The 22,659-nt window shown below is 37.7% G+C and overlaps 1 protein-coding gene across 1 annotated transcript in view; it reads left to right on the forward strand.

Annotated features, from left to right (window-relative positions):
• The window catches only part of FANCC (FA complementation group C), a 92,673-nt gene that overhangs the window by 39,167 nt on the left and 30,847 nt on the right, over positions 1-22,659 (forward strand). The window contains exons 5-6 of the mRNA XM_087742064.1: positions 19,288-19,407; positions 20,227-20,291. Coding sequence (XP_087598190.1) covers positions 19,288-19,407; positions 20,227-20,291 — 185 coding nt within the window. The remainder of the gene's footprint in view (positions 1-19,287; positions 19,408-20,226; positions 20,292-22,659) is intronic.

The following is a 22,659-nucleotide window of genomic DNA, read 5'->3' on the forward strand; positions in this document are numbered from 1 at the left end:
GCAGAGCAAGTCCAGGGTCAGCCATGAGTCCAGTGGTCGCCAGACCAGGCTCACAGTGATGAGGCAGGTCCAAAGTCAAGCTGGGAAGTCACGACCATGGGTCAGGCTCCAGAGCAGTGAGGTGCGTGACCAACCACAGGCATGACTGCAACACAGCTCAGGCAAGGACCAAAAGGCTTGTTTGCCTATGCTTAACTGCAGTTCTCAAGTGAAGCCAGAAGGACCCAGCTTCTTACAACTCTAGCTCACACAGCACTGTATGACAGCTGGCCTTGAGCACAGGCAGCCAAACCCCTAGGAAGGGGGGATAAGGAAGATACAACTAGATGCCTGCTGTGTGTGTACAAGTTTGCCTAAGGCTTCTGTATTTGACTGTTGTCAGAGACAGGATACTAGCTAGATAGAAAGCTATTTTTATGGTATTTCTGTTCCTGTGTAATTAAGCTTGTCTCGTTTCAAACATACCATGTGTATTAATTGCTAGAGGTAGCATTAGGGAATGTAATTTAAGACTACAAGAATGTAATTTCAGTATACTAGTTCAGAGGGTCACAACAACATAGTTCTGATTATTCGTGTCAGTTTCAGCGGGTGAAGGGACAGTATTGCAGTACTCTGGTGGTTTCTTTAAGACTTGTCATGGTGGTTCCTTTAAGACACCAGAAAAGTATATTAAAAGAGAAAAACAAAGCTTATTCACAGATTTGAAAATTCCTAGTTTTGATAGAGAAGTTTTAGACTGGTCTCAAGTAAATATGACATGATACAAAGAAATCTGTTAAGGCTTATTTCAGAATTTGAAATTGCAGTCAAGTAAGAATCCACTAAAGCTGGGTAGGCATAGATTTACTTACTTTTTAGAAAAATAAAAGTACTTTGATTATTGCTCTGTTTCCCAGAGGTAGCCTCCCTATAAGATACTACATTTAATAGAGTTTTTTTCCCTATTCACTTATTTTTAATAACCATAGCATATTCAGTATATGTATACAAGAGGTAACTGGACAATCTGTGCACTGTGAGAACAGCTCTACAGATGGTGATAGAAAAGACTTTAAGTGGGGAAGTGGGACAGATTATTACCTGTGAATTCTTTCTGCCCAAGGGTCACAGTGTGTTTCTCCCAGATGGCCAAAGCAAAGTTTGTTGATTTAATGTCTGCCCACAAAGGTGAGTGCATTTGTTAGAGATTGAGAATAAACTGATGCTGGGATGTTGTGGTCTAATATAAGCTTGCTGGAACTGGAAGTATTCTGGTAGATGAAAGGAGCATCTTGTGGTGTGGAAAGTGTGTGACAGTGAAGTGCTTTATCTGCTCTCCAGACACTTTCCAAATCCCTCAAAAGTGAAACCCCAGAGAATGTTCTCCATCCAAGCATTCTCTATTTGGTCTAATTGATAAGTAAGAGGTCTATACAGGGACTCTAGATAACTTGATTTCATCTTATTAGTGGAGTAATTACAGGCTGCTACAATAAATAAGAGAGAGGTCGACTAATGTATTTTGTAATAGAGCAGTTTTTTCTGTCACATAGACAGAATTTCAAAGTCTAATCTCAAATTCCCTTATGAACACTCTCTTGCTGTAAGTACCAGTGCTTCATAATAGCTCGTGCCTATGAACAGATATTTGGCTTTCCTTAGCACCAGTGGGTTTTGTGAAAGTCTCCCTCCTGTCTCCTTATCTCAGGAGGTTTATTCTCTTCTGTCAAGACAACTGGCTATGCGAAAATGCCTCAGCAGCTCAGGTCCACATACACGTCATACATTTTGATCATCATGGTTTTTCAGGTAAACAATGAAAAATACATTCTCCTTTGATACACCTGGTTGAAGTAATAGGGGGACTTGGTCTCCGTGAGCATAGTTCTTTCATGACTACTTTCCCACTAGGAAAGACTTAACTCTGTACTGTGAGACTAGAATCTCGCCTGAAGGTTTCAGTCAAATGCCTTTACTTCTTATACAAGACTTCACACTGGGGTCCTTTTAAGCTTCAAATGTACAAATGGTTTTTCAATATCTAATCCACTTAGTCAGGTTTTCTGCATCCAGGAATATCCTTTCTCCTGCGACGGTGAGTCCTTTAACATCTGTCAAGGGAGCCAGTTTCACTTTTTGCCTCTTTAGCCTGGATGATTTGTTATAGTGACCTAGTTTTGGGCAGGGAGACAATTTCACAGTCGGTGAACATTTTTAACATTTTTATTCTCCTGTCAAGAGAAGTTTGAATATTAGCATTTGAGAGTTCAAGGCTCTTGTACTCCCTGTCTGCTGATCATCTTAACCAGATGATAGTGGGTAACATTTTAAAATATTTTGCCTAAGTAGAAAGAAGGATAAAACATGATCTTCTCTGAGCTGGGAAGTAGTTCATACTGTGAATCATCAAACCCACTTGCCGTCATTTCTCCTTGATTTTATGAAGGTATATTTATGATACAAGATTATGATCTGGAGACCCAGGATCTGTGTTTCTTGAGGTGAACCATTTTGCCTCAGTAATGAACAAGAGATCCTTTTGCCCAGAACTTCTCCATATCTTAGTTTTTTACTGCTCCTGTCCTCATCTGTTGGTCAGAAACTGATATACCTTTTCCCTTATGCCCCTCTTTTTTCCCCAGGATCAGTGGTTGTTTAGTGTTTGCGTATCTTAGTCTCTTTCAGCCCAGCTGTAGTTCCTGTCTGTATATTTGGCTCAGATTTGCTTGGCTGTTTTCTTCTTCAAAATTCATGTTTAATACTTCTTCACATTGAGGTTTTTTAAAAAAGAAACACTCCTGTTATTCTCCCCATTTGTTTTATTTCAGTTGCTGAAATAAACATAGCATAGTGCTTATATGAAGAAAATGTCCATAAAGATGGTGAGTTCTGTTAGGATATCCTGTAGGAATGCAAAAGTATTCAAGGGATCCAGGCATACTCCACCAGAAGTTGGGCCTCATGCCAGTATGTGTGGGATAATTACTTGAAGTTCTGTGCATACGTTCACCAAACAACAGGTCATCTTGGAGGCTCCCTGAAACAATATCATCCTTGGCAGAATGTCTTTTTCTAAGACAACTCCAAGATCCTGTACTGGACTCAAGTTTCCCACAGTGTGAATTTGCATTCAGGTAAGTACTCAAAAGTGAGAGAAGGTTTTCTCTTTATAACTTGAAGAGCTGTTGTCCATTAAACATTTACTAACTTCCTTACCAACTTCTTTCTAGTAAGAATTGAATTTATTAGGGTGTATACGACACTTTTGAGGTCACACATCTACCACAAGATAGGGCAGGGTATGATATGCTGTTTTTGCAAAACATTCCCTTTTTCTTGAATGCTTTTTTGATGGAATAGATGTCTGCATGCCAGCACATCTCAAAGAACTGCAATTGCACTGTATTCTGTATTTTTTAGAAGAAAAGCAATTTCTTTTTTAGAAGAAAAGCAATTAATGGAAAGTGTGACCATCATAAAAGAACATTTTCTTGGCTTGTTTTTACTATTGTTGCTTATAAGCTTGGTTTAATATAAATTAGATCATTGTGATTTAAGGAGACAGTGTTCCTTCTCTTCATTCTCTCTCTAACATTACCAACTCTAATACAGGTGCATTAATTTGTACATGAAGATGTAAGTTGTACATTGGAATTATGCTAGGCTCTTTTTAGGTGAAGAGTATTGATTTGATTTTGTGACCAATACACTTGTCATCTTTTAATAAAACTCGCTACGCACTATCTTTATTTATATGCATGCTTTGTCAGATGGTTAAGAACACCTCAGAAAATGTTGCTAGGAAAGAACATGATATGTTAAGAATAATCCAAATAGAATGTAAAAAGTTTTTCTCTTTTTTTCTTTTAAGTATCCTCTTGTCTTTATAAAAACAAATCTACAAGCTCACATTTTTCTAGGAGATGGGAATTTAAGGTAACACAAAGATATTTAGTGCACAAATTATAGCGAACCTCAAGATCTGTTCTTTAGTCTGCTTTGTTAAGTTAGGAATAGCCTAAAATAATTTGTCATTTGTCTTTCCACAGAGGCAAATGGGCCCCAATACCATTTGATGCAGAAAAATATTGAAATAATGTTGGATTTACAATAAATGATGTCTCTGTGAGATAAGAATACTATATTAATGACATATATGGCTAATGCATCTATTAAAAGCCTTATGAATTGCTAGAGGTCACACGGAGAAACACGTTTTTTCCTTCTTATCTAGACAGTTTTGAAAGAGGGAGATTAAGAGCTGAACTGAGATATTTGAGTTAAAATTATGAACATACGTCACCTGCTATTTATTACTGAGAAAGTTAGAGGAGAAAGAATCTGTGTCATAGAGCATAGGTTTTAGCATGGTTTTATTCCAAATACAACATTTGAAACTTTGTTTTTGTTGTTTCCCCTCTCTGAGGGGAGAACACTAATTTTAGCAATATTCAAACTAGGATAACTAGTTTCTTTAGACTATTTCTTATCTTTCTGATAGTATCACTGTAATACTTTATCATAGGTAAAATACAAAATAATCAGAAGGGAATGCCAGTTTAAGAGGAAAGGGGAGGTGTGGAGAAGGGGATCTGGTCTTCCCTAGCAGCTGTGGGAAGAGAGAGCTCTGCGTTCCAGGGGGCATGTGTCCAAGAGAGAAATGGAAAATGTTAAGTCTCCCGGAGGCCAAAGTAGTTCAAAGTTACTTAATCACTTTCTGAGACTCACTCTTGTGGTTTTAGGGATCTTATGGCTTTTTTGGTATGTTTGGAAAGGAGGAGTTGTCATTCCTCCGCTAACCTGTGCAAATAATCATCAGGAACTTTGATCACTGCAAAGACTGTAGTGTATTCCTTCAGATGAAAGACATCTGATGATGATTAAAGTATGTATCTTGTTTATACTTTCCCTACTAATTTTTTCTGTATTTTTCTCTGGTCCTTCAGGAGTCTTTGTGACACTTCTCCTTAGTCACTATATGTGGAATTTACCCTTGCCTCTAATCAAAGGTTTATATCAAAGAGAGTCTAAAGACATTTCCTCAGGAAGTGGTCTGGAGTGGGTGGAGATGAATGGGCTTTTACTCAGTCCTTGATTTTTTTTTTTTTATTCAGCCTTGCTTTTGGTACATCCTTCTCTCCTTTGCTAGGGGGTGGCACACTGCTTACTGTAACACTTCATATTTATAGCCAGTAGAAAATCTGTGCTTTTCACAGGAGCATCTGTGCAGCCAGCTCCTGGCAAAGTTGTTGAAATGGTACAGACTGCTTCATAAATTTGGTAGGGAAGAGTGCAGTAACAGCTATGTGTTGTGCGTCCAACGATGGCATTGTACTACTTAATTTTGTGTGATAGAGCACCAGATAACATCAGGAGAATGCATGGAATATAAATTTTGACCTTTTTTACTACTTATTGCAGAGGTCAGAATTTGAAATAAAATTTTCTGCTAAGAGAACTCTTACTTATTTTGATGTTTAGGGCTTACTTTATTGTTTTCAAAGTTACTGTTACTATGAAATACTAAACATTCTTGAAGAGAAAGAGAGACGTTATACTGCATTTAAATCATAGGATCATCAGAAATGTTCAATGTGTTTAATCACTTAATGAAGTGGTAAATGGAATTATAATATTTTAGTGCTCTCTAGATACATGTCTAATCCACAATTCACCTAGGTTTTGTGCTTTAAAGATCTAAAGCAATGACTTAGCTCATTATAAAGATGTGGGGTGAAAGGGTGGTGTGTCAGGCTATATCTTTTGGTAGGTAGGTTAAAGTGAATGTTTCAGTGGCAGATGTACTTTCACTATGGCACTGGCTATGCTATAAGGCAAAATATTTTCATAAACTTAAAAGAGAAGTATTTAAAGTATCCAGTTTTTGAGCCATTTGTGCACATTAAAAATAACTTGCTATTCATGTTCAATGGTTTTCTTGTTGGACAATGTAAGGGGACTTGCCGCAACAGATGCAATAGATTATAAGAAGACTGCAAGTATAATAATTACAGCATGGAGCAGACTTTGCTGGCAGATACAAGAACATAGCACTCTCTTTAATCATAGTGCTTCCCATAATGTGGGTGGCCATGGGCTGCAGACATTTCAGTCAATCCCTTCTCCATGCAGCAGTGGTTGTAAAACAACTGAAGTAAACAGCACTCCACAGCCTTTTAGGGGCTTTTAATTTTGAGAAAGTATAGCTTCCCTTCGCCCCTCCTTTTGGCTGCTTGCTTTTGTCAGCCGAAACCATACAGGTCATGTTTCCTACCAAATCAGTTCTGCTTGAAGTAAATAGTATATAATGTAATATATATAGACGCTTCAAAAAGTTGTTTGGGTTTGGGTTTGTTTTTTTTTTTTGTTAAAATATATGTTACTTTAAAACCTGAAGGTTTTGTTGTTTTTTGGCAATAAGAAACCTCTGCACTTATATTAAGTGCTGTATAATGTTTAATCCTTTTTTAAAAGCCTTTCATCTTCATTGTTTTCATTCTCCCAATTTTTTTGCTTTGATGCTCAGTGTTGTTTTACCGTTTCTCGAAAATGTTTTACTGTTGCTCTAGCCACTAGCAACTAGCACAGCATTTTTCCTCCAACCAAAATGAAGAGGAACTTTTTGTTTTTTTTTAACTTGGCAGCCAGTTTACTGCTTTGGAAGCTGATTTCACCTTCTTAATGTTTGACATATACTCATCTGGAATCTTGAGTTTCATGAAATAGATTTAAATGGCTAAACTTGGTGTCATGCAAATACAGGCCTTTTTGGAGTATGTAAGTCAACTGCAGTTGAGGACAGGTACTGTAATTCTATTATATAAGTGTATGGGCATGAAAGGATACATTTTGATAGATGAGTTTTTACATTATATTTAAGCATATGTGGAATTCAGTATGTAAATGAGCTTGAAAGAAACGTCTTAACTTTCACTGGGTAACTGATAGTTGAAAGTCAATTTTCCTGTGAATCAAAACAGAAAGCAAAAGACTGTTAAATGAGATATATGTACACTTTTAAGATCTGACATAATTAATTAGAGCCCAATGACTTAATGAACTCCTAATGTGATATGGGACTTTTCAACTTTTAGATTACTGGTTAAAATTCAGTTTTGAGGACCAAGCCTGCTTGCTTTGCAGTGTGTTCTGAGGGAGTAATGAGTGATAAAGGCACTTTTCTCAGTCCTTTGTGCGATTTTTTTTTTGTGTGTGTGTTTGTCCCAGGTACCAACCTGGAAAGGGAAATGAGCTCCTCAGAGCTGCTGACGCTCTTTATTCCTGTCCCTGGTGTGTGTGTCCTGTTCATACACAAAATATATGGGCCAGAGATAAAGTGATTTCAGAGCCATTGTTTAACGTCTTTGTTCAGCTGCACCAGCTGTTGAAGTGTGTGTGCTATGCTGGGTACACACCTAGGGCAACCCACTTCTCCCAGCGATACTTGCTTCAGATTTTACATATCTGCCTCTTAAACTTGCTCATATACAGTTCTGCCTCTAGTGGGTTAAAAAGCAAGATTCTTCGGTGTGGTTAGAGTGGGTCACTGCTGGGGGAGGGGGAAGATTGCAGTGAAAACTGGAATTGACCGATGAATGAAAGATGAGTAAGTAGCTGATACAGTGATAGTATGTATTCAAGAATTCTAATAGAATATGTTCTAAAAGAATTCTGTTCATAAAGGACAGGAGGGTGATTGAGATACTCATACAAAAAGAGATTGGGGCTGGCTTTTTTTAACGTAGTGAGAGAACATTTAGGAATGAAGATGGGTTTTCATACACAGCACATAATCAATTTCCAATGCTTATTGTCCCAAAGTTTTACTGAGTTCACTGACAGTATTTTTCTGTTGTTCTTGTTCTTTCAGTTTTTAGAAAGTCATCTGGAGGGAGTTCTTTGTCATTTCTAACCTATTGAAGATTATACCTATAAATTGTTAGCCTTCTCACTAACCTCTTTATGAATCAACTTTCTGAGCTGATTTGGATCTTCTCTAGTCACCTATAGATAACTGCATTGGTAGGTTGTAAGAGAATTTGCAATGTTTGCAAATTTGCAAGTATTACCATATTCTTCTGATTAAAAATAGTATGATAATATGAATGGACTGGGGGAAAACAGACCTCTCTTCTTTTTCAAATAGATAATTCTTTAACAATGCCAAGCTAACATGAATATAAATAGTTTCTTGACTTCTGGGCCAAAATAAACAAAAGCTAAGTATCTCAAAGAACAAATGAGAAACTAGGGATTCTGCTTTCCTGCAAGGCTGCTCAAGCTTTAACAGCAAGAGTCACAATTTGCTAGCCAGCTGACATTTCTCAGAGCACTTTAGTAGTGCCAGGTGGCTCTAGTAAAGAATAATGATTTGTTACTGACAAACAGAGGTCTCTATTTGAAGAAATTCTACTGGTGTTAGATATTTTTGCTCAGCCTAATCTAATTAGTTACCAGCAGTTGTTGCATCACCATGTATGTGATGTATTTTGTGCTTTATTGCTAAAAAGTTCAGTGAACATTTTTCCCTTAAACTTTTAACAGCTTGATACTTATGAAGTCCAAAATCAAGTGATTAAAAGTAATTTCTCCTGCATATCATCCTAGGTTAGGTGATCTTTGGGTATTTGCAACATGTACCTATTGGAAATATAAAAATCTGACATTGGGCACTTAGAGTTATTGAAACAAAGCATAAGTTTGGGATTATCTTTTTTCTAGAAATTACTGAACTCACAGATAAAACTAAAAGTGAAACCATTTTATGATGCATCCACTCTTTCTAAACTTAGATTTATTCGTCCATCTTTTCCACATATTTTTTTGTGGATTTCAGGAATTCTTCTGTGGGAAGCTTGCATTTTGGCTTTTGAAAATTGTGGAGGGAAGAGGGAAATTAATTCTAAATCTCTGGCTAGTTAAACCAGAGGGCTTTAAAAAAAAAAAGATTTACGGTTGACTCTGGTAAAGCTATTGAATTTCCTTTTGTAAGTTAGTGTAAATGTGTGTTTTATTTCAGCAGCAAAAGTCTCCCCTTTTTAATACAAAGAGTAATAGCACTTTCTAGGTGGGTGTTTCTTAGAGGGAGAGGAGAAAGAAAAGAGAAGGAGATTTGAAACAGCTTTTCCTGTCTGAGGCCAAGAGTAGACTCAAAGCTTGCCAGCCCCACAATTCTTTAGCTTCTTTCTTATGATTTCGAAGGGTTTTGTTAGTGATTTGCAGATGGAGCTTAGGTTTTGGAACTCATCCATTAAAAAGTTGTGTGGTCTTAGCCACAGTAGTAGTGCAACATGTTTTTCCTATACTAGTTTCACAGAAGTTGACTGAGCTTGAATTGGTGAGGGAACAGCAATGCAGCTTCCCTCCCTGGCCCCTCCCCCTGCCCCTTCCCATAATTTTCTTTGCCGCATATCATTTGGAAATTAGGATCACGTTCATTTTGAATTGTAGGAAGCGTGTAACGTTTTTCTTCCATTTTAAGAAACAGAGGTAGAATATGAGCCTAGTCTTTTTAATAAGCTACGTGTATCAGCAAGATTAACACAATTCATCACATGCATTAATTCCTAAAGAAAAAGCGTATCTATCTGAATGGGTTTTTGAGGTTTTTTTCAGTTAAGTTTTTCTAGTAGGTTTTCATGGCCCTTTTGTGTATTTTTGCCATTATTACTTTTTTAAAAAAGCATATTGCAATTACAGTTGTGGAAGCTGTAAAAAAAAAGTTAAGGAAATTGGTGTAATGTAAAAGCACTTGAGCAGGTTTACTGCAAACACTGACTGAAGGTGAGCCTGCTTGCATGCTTCAAGGACAGAACAGGGTGAAGGGCTCTGTTACATCAGGTACAGTGTGGAGAACTTCATAGAATCTATGTTTTCCTGTCTGGGAATATGTGAAAAGCAGTGAAGTCTGTGCATCTGACAACATGAATTTTGTGAAAGTATTATTCCTGGATGTTTTTTGTAACTCTAAAGTAATATTAACTCAGTCTAGTCATTTCTCTATAGATTTTCTGTAACTTGATCACATGCTTAAATGGTAAGACTCTTGTCCCTGTAGCAGCGTTTAGCAGAATAATTTGTTTACCATCAACTAGTCTTTCACGGTTATCAATGGAGATTTAGATGTGGGCAGATGTCAGATTGTCATTCCAAGTGAATAAGGAGAAAAATGAGAAGCTCCAATAAATCCTAAACATGTACTTGTGGCCAACAATTTTATTTAGTGTGCTGGTGTAGAATTTAGCTAATGAAAACCATCCCATAAATGCAAAGAATGTGTATCCATAAACTGTGCTGAAACAAAAAAAAACTTCCTGACAGTAAATGTCAGAAAGAAATGTGGGAAGAAAGCCCCTCCCCACCCTACACTTAGGTTTGGCCCTGATCCAGTAAATTACTGAAGAATATTCTAAGCTTTCTTAAAGTGAAGTTAGAACTGAAGTGATTTCTTTGTGCAAAAACTCTCAGTGGTTACTGAGAGTAGACTCAGTTTGGTAAATTGGGAGGTTGTGTAGACTAGCTAATCATTGAAATATATGTGTGTGCATAGTATAACATTTTGTCTATTTGAACTGTGTTTGAAACAATTTTAATTTTAAAGCAGAAATTGGAGATTTTGATTAGGTTATCGATGGTAAGTAGTTACAGAAATTTTTTTTACTAGCTTATAAAATACACTCTCACATATTGATAATAATTAAGTTGTTAACAAGCATATGCCATATAATTTCCCCTAATTTATACACTGAGGTTTTTGTAAAATGTTGAGAAAGCAAGATTGTTTAGAGTAAAACAGTACTTTGAAAGCTACATTATGTTTAAATCTGTATGATGTTTTACTACCTTATTTTCTTTTACATTTTGGTTTTGGTTTGTGGAAAACTAATTTTCTGTCTTTTCCTGGAACTAAGAAGCAAGTGAGCAAGAGGTCTTTTAAGCAAAATTAAAAGTCACAGACTTGTTATGATTCGGTAAGTGTATGGAAATAATATGAATTGTGTTATGTCAGCATCCTACTCACGGAATTGGTTTCATAAACAGTTGGTGTTGACATGGTCTCTGAATGAGCATGCTGCCTCATCATTTACAGACTTAGCCACTACGATTCTCCAGAACTGGCTGTTCATTTCATAGTAAAAAGATTATAAAAATCTAGACCTTTTGTGTTTTATTGTTGGTCATTTAATCTAGAAGGTATCGGACACAATAAAACTCTTAAGCTTTCAGGCAGGATTTTTAAGAAAATATTGCTAAAAAATATTGGGAGGAATTTGGTTTGGACTGAGCTGCTGAAAGCTAGCAAACAAACAAGTTAATTTACATTTAAACAAATCAGAGCAATGTGTATACCTTGCTTCCTGAGAACTCTAAATAATTTAGGAATTAATTTGGGATGTTAGAATCCTACTGATGTAAAGAAAGAACAGTACCTATTATACAGCATTTTTATTTTTTAATAATTATTGGAAATCATGCTATCTAATTTATCATTAATGTTGTAATTGATTACACAGTTTTGAAGTCTTTTTAAAGCCAGGTTGGAAATAGAATTTGATCTCTTGTCTTTTAGACCTGTGTTGAAATAAATGTGCCACTTGACTGTACAGGGAACTCCTAAGAACAAAATTGATGTACAGACTCTTGAAATCATTGCCATACAAGAAATACTCATTCCAAAATCTGATAAAATGAAAAGAGGAAATAGCACTTACTTCTAATGCTTCCTCTGAATAAGATTTAGTTTTTCTTATTCTATCTGCTTTTTCTTAGCAGAACTGAGGAAATCTGGTTCCTGTCGAAGCAGATGGAAAAGTCAGAAATAAACCTGTTACTTGACCAGATTTCAGAAATTTACCCTTGGGTATCCATGTTGTACAAATTCCAACAAATTCACATAGATCATGATTTTCAGCAAAATGTAATTAATGATCTCTTCTCAAAAAATAACGGCAGTCTGTGTTTCAAGGAGGCTATACTAAAGAGAAATATCCTTTAGGATAAATGATAGATCCTTCTGTTCCATCCTGCTCTGCCTGTCGCTTTGACTCATCCAAGTTGGCAAAAAGAGCCCAGTAGTGTCATTGGGAAGTCCTAATCGGTATCAGGTTTGAATGGCTCATCTATTTCCTCTCTCCAAAATATATTGCCGCTGTTGATTTTCACATCTGCTTCTGAGGACATTCAGAATCATAAATACTTTGGAGGGTGTGTGTTGAGAACTTTCCAGAAACAAATTGGTTTATCTGGTTCCCCTGGAACGTCTTTGAAACTGTTATAAATTCCAGGACAGTTGCTGCACAAATATAGTTACTAGCATAAAACTTGTCATGTGGTCCTGTAATAAAAATCAAGTGCTATTTCTGTGTTGATGTCTAATTTCAGAGGTAATTGTGCCTTTAATTCAGGCTTCTATATTTTTCCCCATCAACATGAGCAGGAAGATATTCCCTATTACAGAAAGAAGGGGAAAAAGGCTTCAGAGCTTTTGGATCCCTGCTTAGTAAAGGCAGTATCAGAAGACTAAAGCACCTCCTTTCCCTTTCTGGAGTTGTGGATATTAGCTGAGTTGGTATCTGCCTAGTGCTGTGCTCCTTATCTCAGTGGAGGGGCAAATTCTGCTCCAGGAAAATAATTTCCAGGCTTTCATACACACATGTGCTCAAAGAGATGGTTGTCTCTGAGAAACAAGCTTTGTGAAGTAATTCAACAAATCCCTTGTAGCACATGGAAATCAGCCTTCATTATCTAAACAGGAGTATCAAAAGAGTTGGCTTAGCTTAATTGAAAAGTGATATGTAGGAAAAGTTTTTCAGTCGCTTAGTCTTCTTTAGATACAGGTGGAGGGTAACCAGGGGACATAGTGACTTGTTTTCTCCATTTGTATTCTCAGAAGTCTTTAGTTTCAAGTCTATTCTCATTCCCTTCACTTTCCCTGAGTGAATTAATAAGGGACAGCCTTATAGCCAATCTATAAATCAGAGGAGTAAATGTTAAATCAGGCCTCCTCCACTACTGGTAGATATGAAGCACTGGGTTTACACTGATAAAGTAAATGATTTTATGTCTTCATGCAAATGCTCCTAGGATTATCTGCCTGTTAAGGGTATTAGAAATCTCTGTGCAGCAGTGGATGTTAAATTGAGTTAGCTAGAATATTACTTAGTATAAATTGCATCAATAACATGAAGCCACTGGCAAGGTTGTTCAAGGAAGCTGGTCATTGTGAGGGCTTTATGAAAATTCATTGATTCAGTTTAAGGCTGAAAGGGATTATGTCGCAGAAATTCAATCCAAGGCCATAGGGATGGATTTATTCTCTTGCAACTGGAACCAAGGTGGTTTCCTTCATGCTTCCTACTTAATCAATGTTGAGGGAAATCAAGAAAGAAATAGTTTCTGATATCACAGTGTGCCTGAGTGCTGTTCATTTTCCAGAATCGTGACACCTTGTTATTTTTACTTCTGAATGCAGCACTTCTGCCACAGACTCATCCATTTTTCTGGCTTGTAGAATATGGCAGGATTAGACAGTGAGTAGTAATTGATTTACTGCGAGAAATAAATTATGATTATGTAGATCTCGAATTGTCTACTTTGCTGGAGTAGGCTAGGATTCATGACTGAGATCAGCAATACAGGAATGCATTTAGTATTGACAACTTTCTCATCATGTTCTTGAATACCTTCTATTGCATTTGAAATGATTCCTTAAAACTCATTAGTCTCAAATTACTGGTCTCTCTGACCCCAGGAATCCACACTGTGGCTATATAAAGTGTTATGTTTTTTTTTTTTCCACAGTGCTTTGTGGGGGCTTCATAATGCAATAATGGAAACTATTACTATTTTTGAATATTTCTATAGCATCCTATAAGAACCTCTGTCAGAAAATCTCCTGAAACCTTCTAGATTTCTCTATAGTATTTTGTGAAAAAGTTGATTTCAAAAGTGAAAGGAGCAACTTACATTTGAGAAAGCATTGTTTTACACTTGGTCTCGGAGTTGTTTCTAACGAAGTTCTGCAGTATGATGTGAAATAACTACTGATACAGTACCTTTAGACTTGAGAATTACTGGAATTTAAACGTTGTGAACTTTGAAGCTTGAGGTAAAAACAACAGTTTTCACTGCCATTTAGTTAAAAATTAGCTATTCCTGGTTTACTCTGTCTTTTTGATAATCAAGTTAATGATGTATAGGATGAAAGAGGATGGACAAATATCATAAGAAAATAATTACCTGATGATCTTTTTGTTCTCAGTCAGTTTGTCTCTTTAGAGATTATGTCTTGGAATGGTTTGCTTGTTTTATCTTTCCATGTTCTAACCGGAAAATTTGGTTTCTCACAACAGCTGAGTTTGCCTTATCCAGCTTACCTGCTAAGTGGCTGGAAAAATCATATAAAAAACCCCCTGTCTTTCGTTGGAGGTTATTAGGTATAAGCTTTATTTCTGGCCATTATACAACCCCTTCCAAACCATTTGTGCGCTTACACAGAAGTGTGCTGTTTCAAGAGGATTATGCGATAGAACAGCTGAAAGCATCTTGTTTTCAGGAAACAGTTCTCCTTACACAAACCATAGAATCATGGAATGGTTTGGGTTGGAAGGGACCTTTGACTATGACCTAGTCCAAACCCCTTGCCTTGGGCAGGGACACCTACACTAGATGAGGTTGCTCAAAGACCCATCCAACCTGACCTTGAATACTTCCAAGGATGGGGCATCCACAGCTTCTCTGGGCAGCCTGTTCCAATATCTCTGGCTTGCTGGGCTGCAAGTGCACATTGCTGGCTCATGTCCAATTTTTCATCCACCAGTATCCCCAAGTACTTCTCTGTAGAGCTGCTCTCAATCCATTCATAGAATCATAGAATCACTTAGGTTGGAAAAGACCTTTAAGATCATCAAGTCCAACCGTTAACTAGCACTGCCAAGTCTACCACTAAGCCATGTCCCTAAACACCACATCTGCCCATACTTTAAATACCTCCAGGGATGGGGACTCAACGACTTCCCTGGGCAGCCTGTTCCAATGCTTAATAACCCTTTCAGTGAAGAAGTTTTCGTAATATCCAATCTAAACCTCCCCTGGCACAACTTGAGGCCTGTTGTCCTATCGCTTGTTACTAGTGAGAAGAGACCGACCCCCACCTTGCTTGTTGTCCTATCGCTCGTTACTAGGGAGAAGAGACCAACCCCCACCTTGCTACAACCTCCTTTCAGGTAGTTGTAGAGAGTGATAAGGCCTCCCCTCAGCCTCCTTTTCTCCAAGCTAAACAACCCCAGATCCCTTAGCCACTCCTCATAAGACTTGTGCTCTAGACCTCTCACCAGCCTTGTTGCCCTTCTCTGGACACGCTCCGGCACCTCAATGTCTTTCTTGTAGTGAGGGGCCCAAAACTGAACACAGTATTTGAGGTGCGGCCTCACCAGTGCTGAGCACAGGGGGACGATCACTTCCCTGGTCCTGCTGGCCACACTATTCCTGATGCAAGCCAGGATGCTATTGGCCTTCTTGGCCACCTGAGCACACTGCTGGCTCATACTCAGCTGGCTGTCGACCACCACCCCCAGGTCCTTTTCCTCTGGGCAGCTTTCCAGCCATTCTTCCCCAAGCCCGTAGGGTTGCATGGGGTTGTTGTGACCCAAGAGCAGGACCCAACACTGAGCCTTGTTAAGCCTCATACAGTTGGCCTTGGCCCATCAATCCAGCCTGTCCAGATCCCTCTGCAGAGCCTTCCTACCCTCCAGCAGATCAATACTCCTACCCAACTCGGTGTCATCTGCAAACTTACTGAGGGTGCACTCGATCCCCTCGTCCAGATGGCTGATAAAGATATTAAAGTTATTAATATAATAATATAATAAAGATACTATTATTAAAGATATTATCACCCCCCAGTCTGCATTGATATTAAATATATTGAATTGATATTACAGATATTATCATCCCCCAGCCTGCATTGATATTGGGGATTTCCCTGACCCAGATGCAAGACCTTGCACTTGGTCTTGTTCAACTTCCTGAGCTTCGCACAGGCCCACTCCTCAAGCCTGTCAAGGTCCCTCTGGATGGCATCTCTTCCCTCAGGTGTATCAGCTGCACCACACAGCTTGGTGTCATCTGCAAACTTGCAGAAGGTGCACTCAATCCCACTGTCACACTCAGTCCCATCCCATTGATGAAGTTATTGAATAGTATTGGTCCCAGTATGGACCCTTGAAGGACACCACTTGTCTCTGGTTTGCAGTTGGACATTGAGCTATTGACTGTAACTCTTGGGACACAGCCATCTAGCTGATTCCTTATCCATCTAACAGTCCATTCATCAAATATAAGAGTGAATTGTCAATATTTACTTTTCTTTCAGACAGGTCTTTGCTAATGCAATACATAGTAGTAAAGAATTATCACTTACAACCAGAATTATGTGCAGTAAACGAGCTACATTTTCTAGAGAGAAGGACAACTTTCTGGACATGTTTTGGACCAAAGAAAGCCTTTAAACCTTAAAAGAGAAATGCTTTAAATTATTGTTACCAAATTTCTTATCTTTGTTGCATGTGGGTATGTCTCAGGCTTTACGCTGTCAATAGTATCTGTAAAATGAAATATATAAGACACAGAGCTGAATTCTAAATGTTTTTCACCTTTAATACATACCTTTCTTTTTTACATACCTAATACCTCCTTTCATCTTGACTATGGTATTTATCTCCTTACCCCTGTTTCCCTTGCCCCCTTCTGGCTGCTCAGAGGTTTTGTGTGTTCCAAAAAAATAACTGAAGTAATCTGTAAAATCCTAGCATGGATGTAGTAAAGTGCTCAGAAAAGGAAAAACAAACAAAAAACCCAACAACCAACTAAACAAAACAGTGCAGGAAAGTGTTGCAGGTCATATGCAGACTCTGATAATATGTAGTAATTTTGTCTTGTCTTTTCCTCTATGGATTGATTAACAATGACTGTTACACAAGGGTAGAGGGAAAGTAATTTTGGAATTACTCTTCACATAAATAGTGTTTGATTAGTTTTATCCTTGGAAAATTCTGGTTACAGAGAAGGTCACTAGATAATATATTTTGTAGTGTTACAGGTGAATTTATGGGGTTTTAAGCTGCTCCCTCATTTAGCTATCATTAGCTGCCATGTCAACCTGTCCAATCCTTTTCAGAGCTTTTTATGTTTGTTCTTCTCACTGGTGAAGCTTTTTGCAAGTCTTTCACTGAGCAATCCAAGAAACTTTGTACTTTTCAAGCCACCCTCCTTACCTCTAGCAAAAGTGGCATCCCAGGTTTGTTGTTGCTAACTCTTCCTTTAGTTTGTTTTCAATTTGCAATCTGATCCCTTATCTCATTCTACTTGGCAAACCATGCTATTTTGTAGGAACCACTTGTCTCAACCCTTGATAGTGTTCTGAAAACAAATTTTAACTATAGCAATAGTTGCAAAGGGCAATAAAAATATATGTGGTTCCATATTAATAAATTGATTAAGGGATGTTTGGAGATTGTACAGTTTAATAGATTTTAGCCTTTACCTTTGACCATATTTAGATGCTTGTACATTTTGAAAATCCACCTTTTTATGTCTTTTTCTTAAGAGTGAACAAGTTGCACATAGATTACTTCTGTGAAACTCCGTGTTGCCACAGCGCTTTCCTTCCTCCTTAGTTTTAGGGAAGTCACTAGATGGCGGCAAAACAGCAGTTTCTCCTGGTGAGGGCTATTTAGGAAAACAGATTTACAATGAAAGAAAAGGGTATTTAGGCATTTAACCTAAGTCTGCAAGGTAGTAAAATAATCCTAAACAAAATTACAATACATAAGGTATCCCAAATGCTTGTTACCTATTTTGATAGTAATGAATTCTCTTAGACCTCTGGTGTGCTTCTGCGGATTGATTGTATCTTCTCCCTCACATTAGTAAAACATGGAACACATGGAGTACATCTAATTCCAGGACTTCAGAAGCAGTTGCTTAGGGATGTTCAACAAAAGTGTTCATAAGTATTTGGTTTGGATTTCTGAAAGCAGAAAATGAGCTAACTGATTTTTATTTTTTTAGTCTTGAATCTTTCATCAGATCCCTCTTTTAAAAAGAATACATAGAGTGAAACCCCCTAAGACCATGGAAGTCACAGAGCCTTTGCCTGAACTTTCATTTTAATTACATATTTTTAAAATGAAGGTCTTTTTCAGTGTTCGCTAATCCTGACCCTCTGTTACAAAGAGTTTTATACTTATTGCCATACAAAGTGTAACTTAGTTTGTACTTCAAGTGTCAATGATACATAAATCCCTGAAATGAACCTCTGGAAAGGGAACGTAGCTGTTGTTATATCAGCATATAGCAATAGAGGACAGGAAGAAAAGAAAACCGTAACAAAGTCAGAGCAGATCATTTGATAAGCAACATAAAACTACCTCTGCCCCGTTAAGACAGCAGGATGCAAAAACCTGCTCAAGAGTTAACACCTCAGTTTTCATAAATGAGTTCAGCTGGCAAGGTGCTGGGATGTAAGATCTGTCCAAAAGACAGCAGAGCTGTAGTACAGTGCTGAAGAACTGAGAAAGCATGAAACCAGAGTACTATGTTCAGCGTCCTCTGTACGCACCTGCAGAACTAGTGTATCAAATGTGCTAATCTGACTTTACTCTGAATGTATCATCAAAGGATTGTTCTGATTTTTATATGAGGTATTAAAAAGGTTTTATTAAATGTGACTTAAAACATTCCGTAGTGAAATTGGTGGAGAAGTAAATGTCAAACTAAAATTTTACCATAATCTTGTCAAGAAAATGAGGAAATTAAGCAAATTAAATTATGAAGCCAGACCCTGAATACCATCAAAAATACTGGGGCCTCTTGAAGGAGTGATACAGAAAAATAAATGTTAACTTCCTGCTTTCTCTTCTTGATCATGGTACTGATCAAGACTACAGGTCATCTTTTTGCTGTGTGGCAACATGTCTACTGCTATCCAGATGATTTCAGACTGAAATGGCTCTGAGAGAACTGAAACCTGCCTAAAATCTGTCTGGTTTTGACACAGATGGCCTCCACTGCTATTGCACAACTACTGAAATTTTGTGGCGTATGAACCCACGTTTGGTTGTAGCAGCTGCAGCATTTTCCTGTGGTTGATGGGAGCTGCCTGCTCTTCTGTGTTGACGGTGTAAAATGGCCACAACCCATCAAAAGATCTTACCCCCGATATAGTTCAATAGCAGTCGGTTCTTTTTACACAGCATGTTGTAGCCTAATACTCTTTTTTATTGCCCTTCTGTTGATTTCTCACAGAGTTTGCTGTGCCATCTCCTTTCTTCTTCTAAGTGGGAAAGTAATGAAGCTGAAACCAGTACATTCATATCAACTCTTGGCTACACGTCAGCAGATTATTATTGTCACTTAGTTAAAAATGTAAGTATTTTGTGCAATTGATATTTTGTTAATAATAAATCACCAGTTTATAAGCACATATGTGGAGCTGTCATTGTTATAAGGAACATGAACTGAACTTTGTTTATCTTTTCTTACCTCGGTTATTTTACAGCCTTTTAAGGGAAAAAATGAAGTGGGAGATCTCTGGACAAATGAGAAAATTTTTCATTAGATTATACTGTAATAGATGTTCATAAAAACAATTCCTGTTGATGTTGTGTTATAACAAAAAATGTCTGCCCTATCATTAATTTTTTTCCCTGTGAAGTTTAAGTTATATATATTATTTTGTGTATTAGAACATAACTTTTGGAATGTTTTCTTTGACTGTATACACTGCATTTAAAATGGTAGATGAGCCCTAAATTCTAGGAAAAGCGTCTCTTACATTTAATATATAAAAATAATGTGAATAATATTTCATAATATGTTGACTTAAATGAGATAGAGCACATAAAAATTATAAGTAGTGCTCTTCTGAAAGTTTTGCCTCAACTCTTGGGGAAGCAGAGCTAAAATAAACAGCTTCTTAGTTTTCAAATGTGGAAGGTATATAATGTGTGTTTAAACAACGTTTTGCAACATAGTTTATTCAGTGATCTGGACAGCTTTAATTTGGCACCAATAATGAAATAATTAAAAAATCAAACTGAGTGAACAGAGAAAGTTGTTAACCTCCACAGTACGTCAGTCACACAGAGAACTATGCAACTAATGCCTGCTTATTTGCAGTATGTGTCATTTATTTTATTTTATATTTTATTTTATCATTTTATTTTATTTTGTTTTATTTTACAGATGGTCTTTTCATTAGTAACAGAACTCAGAGGAAATCAGTTCAATGGACTTAACATTCAGGGGAGGTAGGTAATATCTATACATCATTGTGATATGTTTCAGTTTGGATCATTACAGTTCAGTGAGGACCTTTTTACAGTCTTGGGCAACTTAGGCTTCAGCTGGAAAGTGTTGGATATATACGTAGATAATTTCAGGTGTGGACAAGCTTGTTAAGTTATGTTTCACATAAGAGTTTATACTTAACCTGAAAGTCATAGAATGGTTTTGGTTGGAAGGGACCTTCAGAGATCATCTAGTCCAACCCCCCTGCTTTGGGCAGGGGCATCTTTCACTAGATCAGGTTGCTCAAAGCCCCATCCAACCTGGCCGTGAACACTGCCACGGATGGGGCATCCACAGCTTCTCTGGGCAACCTGTGCCAGTGTCTCACCACCCTCACAGTGAAAAATTTCTTCCTTCTGTCTAATTTAAATCTGCCCTCTTTCAGTTTAAAACCATTGTCCCTTGTCCCGTCACTACAGGCCCTGGTAAAAAGTCTCTCTCCATCTTTCTGATAAGCCCCCTTAATGTACTGAAGGGCCACAATAAGGTGTCCCTGGAGCTTTCTCTTCTCCAGGCTGAACAACCCCAACTCTCTCAGCCTTTCTTCATAGGAGAGGTGTTCCAGCCCTCAGATCATTTTTGTGGCCCTCCTCTGGACCCACTTGAACAGGTCCATGTCTTTCTTGTGCTGTGGAACCCAGAAATGGACGCAGTACTCCAAGTGGGGTCTCACCGGAGTGGCGCAGAGAGGGAGAATCCCCTCCCTTGACCTGCTGGCCACGCTTCTTTTGATGCAGCCCAGGATACAGGTGGCTTTCAGGGCTGCAGGCACACATTGCTGGCTCATGTCCAGTTTTTCATCCACCAGTACTCCAAAGTCCTTCTCCACAGGGCTGCTTTCAATCCATTCATCCCACAGTCTGTACTGATACTGGGGATTGCTCCGACCCAGGTGCAGAACCTTGTACTTGGCCTTGTTGAACCTCATGAACTTCATAATCATAATGTTGGCTGCTATATGCATCCTTATAACCAAAGTTAACTGGCAGTTACTATAAGAAAAAGCAAAAAAAATTTTCCAAAGGATTTTTTTCCCTGTTTGTGTGAGTGATAGTTTAGTATGACAGAATAGTAGTTACTTTGCACTTGTTATTAATGATAAAATTTGTCCATGCTTATTTAAAGAACCTCTCATTTTCCTTCCATTAGTTCCTTAATATGGTACCAAACAGTACTGTGGCAATACTATGTGTTTCACGTACAACTATTTTCAATGTACTCAAGTACATAATATTTCCACCCTTTAACTGCTTCTTTGGCCTGGTTTTCTACGGATGAGTCTGAGAAAGTGGGTGGGAAGGAAATTGCGATGTGCTCTGCCAGATCTCCAATCCAGATTATCAGGAGATGCTAATAATCAACTTGCAACATTGTGTGGGGTGTTTCTACATGTCTAGTTGCAGTCAGTGAGAATAATCACCTTCTTCATCCATACTACATAAATACAGTGAATTAAGCCAAAATCTGTGGCCATAAAAAAGGGAATACATTTGTCTAATCCTACTGTTGTCAGTATTTTTGACATGAGCATGCCTTTAAACAGTGTAATTTGTGCCTTGCCACTGACCTTGAAACGCAGATCATAGTCTTTTGTCAATACTTTAAAAATTATCATATTTGAATATGTCTGTAGATTCTTTTGATTGCATGTAAATTAAGTGTATTCCAGCTAAAAACCAAAAGCAGAAATAAGGATAGATACTTCTAATACAAACTACATACTCAACTTGTGTCTTCTCGTTTAAATTTATGACTCTCCTGTGCATATTCTATTGGTCTTCAGAGTCAAAGCTGCAGATATGATGAAATGAGTTTTATGACCTATTTAACCACATTTATGACCTATGACCACATAGCCTGTAAAGTTTACAGAAAAGAGGAGGCTGATGGAAATATCTGCCTTGTATCATAAGCCAATAGCTTGGCTATTTTTCTCGCTTCCTTCTTGCACCTAGGTGTTTGTGTAAGGAAGAGTAAATGAGCTGAATTCATTTAGAGCTGACTTTAGTACTGAAATCATGGGCACAGTTAATGAGGAGCATCACAAAGTTTTGTTCAATGTAGAAAACAAATACCCACATTTTATAAAGTAGCATGAAGTAGACTTAGCTGCAAAGCTGATGAAACTGTTGGGAACAGAAATATCTGGTTTATACTGGGAGAAAAGGAAAACTTTGAACTTGGGTGGATTTTTGAGTGTAGATATTATGATATGGCTGTTTATTCCAGTTGCAGAGACAAATGTAGTTTGCAGTTAGAGGTATACATCGTCTCATTTCTCATGCTTACAGCAACACAGATGACAATGTCTGTGCAAATTCACTGCCC

The sequence above is a fragment of the Nipponia nippon genome, unplaced genomic scaffold (genome assembly GCF_047370975.1).
Source record: "Nipponia nippon isolate SJK-2023a ecotype South Korea unplaced genomic scaffold, ASM4737097v1 scaffold_8, whole genome shotgun sequence".
NCBI classification, from domain to species: domain Eukaryota; kingdom Metazoa; phylum Chordata; class Aves; order Pelecaniformes; family Threskiornithidae; genus Nipponia; species Nipponia nippon.